Source organism: Sinocyclocheilus anshuiensis, unplaced genomic scaffold (genome assembly GCF_001515605.1).
Source record: "Sinocyclocheilus anshuiensis isolate Anshui unplaced genomic scaffold, SAMN03320099.WGS_v1.1 scaffold923, whole genome shotgun sequence".
NCBI classification, from domain to species: domain Eukaryota; kingdom Metazoa; phylum Chordata; class Actinopteri; order Cypriniformes; family Cyprinidae; genus Sinocyclocheilus; species Sinocyclocheilus anshuiensis.
Window position 1 is genome coordinate 1,077,119 of NW_015544138.1, and position 6,370 is coordinate 1,083,488.

The 6,370-nt window shown below is 32.0% G+C and overlaps 1 protein-coding gene across 2 annotated transcripts in view; it reads right to left on the bottom strand.

Annotated features, from left to right (window-relative positions):
* Positions 1 to 6,370, bottom strand: part of gramd2ab (GRAM domain containing 2Ab) — a 52,560-nt gene that overhangs the window by 35,529 nt on the left and 10,661 nt on the right. Inside the window, exons 1-2 of one of the 2 annotated variants that reach the window (XM_016494771.1) lie at positions 2,786 to 3,321; positions 1,729 to 1,850 (exon numbers count right to left, since the gene is read on the bottom strand). In XM_016494771.1, the coding sequence (XP_016350257.1) occupies positions 1,729 to 1,844 (116 nt within the window). In that variant the 5' untranslated portion in view covers positions 1,845 to 1,850; positions 2,786 to 3,321. Of the gene's footprint in view, positions 1 to 1,728; positions 1,851 to 2,785; positions 3,322 to 6,370 lie in introns of those variants that run through there. The other variant, XM_016494770.1, reaches the window with a different exon arrangement.

Genomic DNA, 6,370 nt, shown 5'->3' on the forward strand with positions numbered 1-6,370 from the left:
ACACACGCGCACACACACACACACACACACACAAAACGCTCCCACGTTATCCGCTTACGGATCACTGCGTCTCTGGTTCAGAAACCCACGTGCACAGATTCTCATCAATCGCAAACGATTTGAAATAATCTCACATGATCCAAACAGCCTGATTACATGTGCATGAATAGTGAATATAACATTTCAAATATCTAAAAATTGCACAAGACAGCTCTCTTCTCATATTGCAAACTTCGTTTAACAAATGAGACAAAAACTGGATGCAAAAACCACAAAACTTTGTCCTGTGCAAACATATCAGCCTCATACTTTCTCTACAACAATATCTAGTCATGCCTGGATGAGAGACTAAAGAACAATGTTATTTTAGTAGTATTACCAGTATTGCTGGTATTACTAGTATATTTAGTGTGTGTGAATGATATATTATGTAATAATAATATATAATTATATATAATTTTTTAATTTTACTTATAGTAATTTCATGTTTTTGTCATTATTATTACTTTATTATATATATATATATATATATACACACACACACACACACACACATATGCACATATACATATATGCTTAAATCTTAGTAACTTTTTGTCATTATTATTAGTAACTGTTTTTGTCATTATTATTTTTTGTCATTTCTATTTTTATTTCTATTTAGCTTCATTTTTATTTCAGTTTTGTCAGTTTTATTATTTCGTTTTTTTTTTCTATTTAGCTTTATTTTATTTCCTTTTTGTTATTTCTATTTTTATTTCTATTTAGCTTTATTTTTATTTCAGTTTTAGTAATTTTACTGCTTCAATTTAAAGTTTATTTTATTTCCGTTAGTTTACACGGGAAACTTTGTACATTTTTCATCAAAGATTTATATTTTATTTTAATTACCAAAAGAAAAGAAAAAATATGGAGTTCTAATTTATAACTATGCAGTTCTAGCTTATTTGATTTGACTTATTTTAGAATTTCAACTTAAAATGGAAATGTTGAGAAATGCAACTAGCTGAAATTTTTTTATTTTATTTTTTATTTTACTTTATTCTATTTTATTATTTCAATTAATGTTTCTTTTATTTCCATAATGACAGTCCATAATCCACATAATTTGTTTCAAGTAATTATTTTTTTATGGTTTTAGTTTTAGTGAATGACACCAGATCTGATTCTCAGATCAAATTGTGTTTTCTCTCTGTGATCAAACCTGCACTTTTCTAAATTATGTACCACCCACCTTCCTCGGAGACATTTTTCATAAACCTGCTTGATCAGGGCGAAACACAAACACAGTCATTACATTAAAAGTGCTGGGTTAATTCACGCTCTGAGGCGGGGAGATGTTTAAACAAACAGTGAGAGCAGAACCGTGTGTTTGTGGCATTACGGATGACGGCGGCCCGGCCCTAATCGCAAACCTGCCCGAGGACAACGAGCACAGACTTGTGGGAACAGGGTGTAGATTTAACAGAGACTGAGATGCTGCGAATTCAATAGCACAGCCAGTAAAACGAATACAGGAAGTAGAATTAGTTTACAGAAAACCAATCCCTGCGTTTCTGTGAGTCATCGTGTCCCAATCGCACACACTATCAAGGGAATGAAACTAGGACTGATGCATGTTGGAATGGTTTGGAAAGTGAAGCGCTTTAAAGCAGATTTTTTAAATGATGTAGTGAATGCCGTTCAGGACTTTTATTGTGTAATACTGCAGATGTGTGCGGCTCTCACATGAGGCTCTGCCTGAAGTGAGCGGGCCCCTGGGGGTCGTCGTCCTTCTGAGGGTCCGTCAGCTCTATCGGCATCACCAGGCCCATGTCCTCACCCTGATCAATGAGCGCTGTCATTATTATCTGTGCAAAACAAGCAAAAAACAAAGAAGGAAAAATAAATTATACACTTCTTAATTGTTTATCGATTATTTAATCATGAACATATAACAAAACCAAAATATCTAACGACGATATCATAGGTTCAACAAATAAATAAATAAAAATTGATAAAATATTACAGATAAAATTCAATTCAGTTGTTTTTTTTTTTCATTTATATATATTATAATTTTGTTGATGTTGCCAATTATTTGTTTATTAGAATATATATTTGATTAAAATATACTGGGTTCAACAACAAAAATAATAGGTAAAATATTAAATTTTAAAGTCGATTGAATACATTTAATTTTTATTATGTTTATTAATTTATATATATATAATATTATATATATATATTTTTTTTTAATTTGTACCCAATTTGTATTTAATTTGTATTTATTTTAATAAACTAAATATAAACAAGAAAACATTGGCTACAACAACAAAAACAATGGATAAAATATTACATTTTATACATTATTTAAAACTATTTTATTATTATTTACACAATATTACATACAGAGTTTACTTTTTTTTCACTTTGTTTACTGTTAAAGTTTTTCCATGGGCCTTGTTGCTTTTCTGATGCTTTGTTATTCAAGAAAAAATACAATAACCAAAAGAATTATTTCGACAATACAACTAGAACATTAATATTAACATGGATGCAAAATAGTTAACATATAAATATGCCATCATTACTGGAACACGCAATTCTTTGATCTTGCTGCAGTGCATTCTGGGATTGCTCTCTCAGAAGGACACACGTGACGCTGTCTTACAATGTGGCTTTACACCTATGATGCCTTAAAATATTAGACAAGGTTTCTCTTGCAAACATATGAAGAAACGCTGCGTTTGAGCTCAAACAGCTATTCAAAACAACACCACATCACTTTCAATTCAGCACTGACCTAGAAAAGTGAATGGCTTTATTGTGACGAGAGCAGAAGCGGCCGTCGGTTAAACATGCTAATGAGGGTAAATCGCACTGGTTTAATCAGGCCGCGTGTGAGAACGAGTCACATCCAGTGAAAACCTGCCACAACAGAAATAATCATCAGACTCACTCGCTTTATTCAGCAGAAAATTCCACAACAAAACAAAACCGTCAATAAACGTCCAGGAATTCCCAGACATCGGATACGCGCCGCTCCCTTCAGAAAGGGCTTTTGTCCAATTCAAAGCAGCAGATTTCCTTACAGTAACTGAAGCCTTGATAATCAATAGTCATCATGCGGTTTCTGTGCATTTCATGACACAAAAGTGGATGTTTTTGCATTCTGTATCTGGCCTCATTTGAGGTCACACTTGGGAAAGAAATTGGGAGAAAAGCTTTTGGGAAAAGCGTTTGGCATCACTGACATCCAACCTGGTGCAAAGCAACTAAAAGCAAAGGAAGAAAATTGTAAAGTGAGGAAAAATGTTAGCTGTGCATGTTTGCAGAGCTGCAAAATTTGGCCTTTTTTTGTTTGTTTGTTTTTGTGATTACATACCAATAGGACAATTTAATAAAAATAATAATAATAAATTACTATTTAAATAACATATTAAACAAAAAAATAAACATTAGCATTATAATATTTCACTGTAAAATAAATATAATTTTATTTTACAATATAACTAATGACTAAATGTAAAAATAATAATAATAATAATTTGTTTTTAATAGTAAAAATGATTAATGATAATAATAGTAGTAGTAATAATAATAATAATTTTATATTACTGAAACAAAATAATGATAACAAAATAAATAAAAAAATTCTCTGTATAATGAAGTATTTAAGCAAATAATAATAATTATTATTTATTTTTACAGTACAATTAATGGCTAAATAATAATAATAATAATTTATTACTGCAAATAATAATAATAATTTATTCTTTATTATTTATTCTTAGTCTTACTAGTACTTAATAAAAGATGAAACAAAAATAAATCTTAAAAAAATATTACCATAGTAATATTTTACTATAAAAATAAAATATTCAAGTAAATTCTTGAGTATTAAAGAAAAAATTCAGGAAACCGTAATATAATAACAATAATTTATTACAAAAAAACAAAAATAAGAAACATTATTATTGTAATACTTGAAATAAAATAAAAAAATATATATTTAAGAGTATGTAAGGAATATAATATAATTTTATTTTACAGTGCAAATGTAAAATTACTAAAAATAATATTTATGTGGGAATATGGTTGACCCATGTTGTGTTTTCAAATGTGTGTTATAAGTGACCCTCAGCAAACTAGTGATTTTGGTTTGGATTAATCATGCAGCCCTTTCCATCTAATCTAGTTGTTTTTTTCTCGGAAGAAAGAAAATAACCAAAGAAAGCTGCCTCAGATGATAAGGCTCCTCAGATGTGCCTCAGATGCTCTCTTATGGATATGAGCCATGCAGGGTGAAGCTGGAGGCATCGAACTTTCTCTGTGGAAAGATCTGGCAGCGTGAAAACACTCGGGCAAGTGATAACAGCTCACCTCCACCCACCCACACACACACACACACACACACACACATCTGATTAAATAAGGCTCGCCAACCGAGTGCCATCTGAAGAAAGAGTGACTTGAGAGAGACAGAAAACAAGCTGATAACAAGCTCTAAATATAGCAGTGTGACTGACCACAAACACTGGAGAGACGTCGAACACAAGCGAGCAAACCGCTGCAGAAACACACGCATTCATCAAAGCATGCCAGTAAAACTCTAGTGGACGGCAGCGTTTCTGCTGTTTAATGTGTTTAAATGAGCGGCTGATCTTCCTCAAACAGGAAGAGGCGCAAACGTCTCCTGAGAGCCCGTGTCTTCATGTCCCTCCGGTTCGTGACGTGGACGGCAGAGGGTTAGGAAACTTTCTGTAGATCAAGAGACAAGCTCAAAACCAGCGAAGGATTCATTCTGGGAAGGGAAAAATAGCCTACATGCAAAAGAACATGACCCTAAACATGGGAAAGTCACTTTATAAATAAAATAAGAGGTGATTCAAAATATTAATAAATACTATATAAACACACATGCATGTATACATTTAAAAAAATGTTATGCTTATATATTAAATATACTCATATATAACATAAATTATATGAATATAATACATACATGTAAATACATGTAAATATTTTTTAATTATATGCTGTATGTGTGTGTATTTATATATACATAATAAATATACACAGCACACACATATATTATGTAAACAAAAAACTTGCTTTGGATGTGATTAATCATGAGTAATCGTATATATATATATGTGTGTGTGTGTGTGTGTCAAAATATTAATAGATACGTTTAGGTTGAAGTAATAAAAGTACTAAAACTGAAATAAAATAAATAAACAGCTATATAGACATAAAAAATATAAAAACTAATGAAAATAACAAGAGCACATAAAATTACTATAAAATATAAAAATAAAAGCTAGTTAAAAATATTAAGACATATGTTTACCCCGAAGTGCTTAAGTGTTAAAATGGCTAAAACCGAAATAAAATAAATAAACAGCTATATACAAATATAAAAAAAAATATATATATATATATATACTGTATATATACATATATAAACTAATTAAAATAACAAGAGCACATAATATATATATACACATAGACACACATATATATACTGTATATACATTACTGAATAGAATGATAGAATGACAGACAGAGAACGTTTTCCTTGGGTTCAGGAACTGTCTTGTGTGTTTTTCCTGGAGCTCATCCAAGCTGTGAAGACCACAGAGCCCTGGGAAAATCAGTCAAACACCACAAAAGAGACGACAGATAGAGAGAAACAACAGCAGAACAGAAACTCTCCGTCAGTCTGGCTCTATTCAGAGTCTGTCAGCTGAAGTGACAGGACAGAAAAATAACAACTAATTCCTTAAAGTAGTTCAGAAACGCCACGGGTTGACAAAACCCAGCAAGCAACAGCCGTAATTTCAATGTCATTTCACCGTCTCGGTTAAGTATAGACCCGATATAGTCCGGCTATGTGTAACCCACTTCTAGCCCAAATAACCTTGAATTTGATTTCATGTTGTTTTTTGGCTAAATAACTTGTGAGATGTATGATTTTCCATCATGTAAGCAAAGTCAACAGCGTTTTCAGGGTGTTTGGTTTCATTTCTTTGACATGTTCAATACTTAGCCTGTGCGTAGCCACGATTTAGCTTGTAGTCCGAGTGTAATCTGTAGCCCACTTATAGTCAAATTTGATTCACTGTAGTTTTTGGCCAGGCAGCGCATGAGATGGTTGATATCCCATCATGTTCGCAGTGTCAATAATATCTACAAAGATATAAGTGTCATTTCATGACATGGTCTATATGTAGCCACGATTTCGCTCTAAATTGGACGGGCTACGTGTAGTCTGCTTTTAGCCCACCTGGCGAAATCGAGGCAATCTGTGGTCTAATTTTAACGGCTTGGCTATAGCCCTATACCAGAAACCAGACCAGCGATGAGCATAGCCAAAATAGCCTTA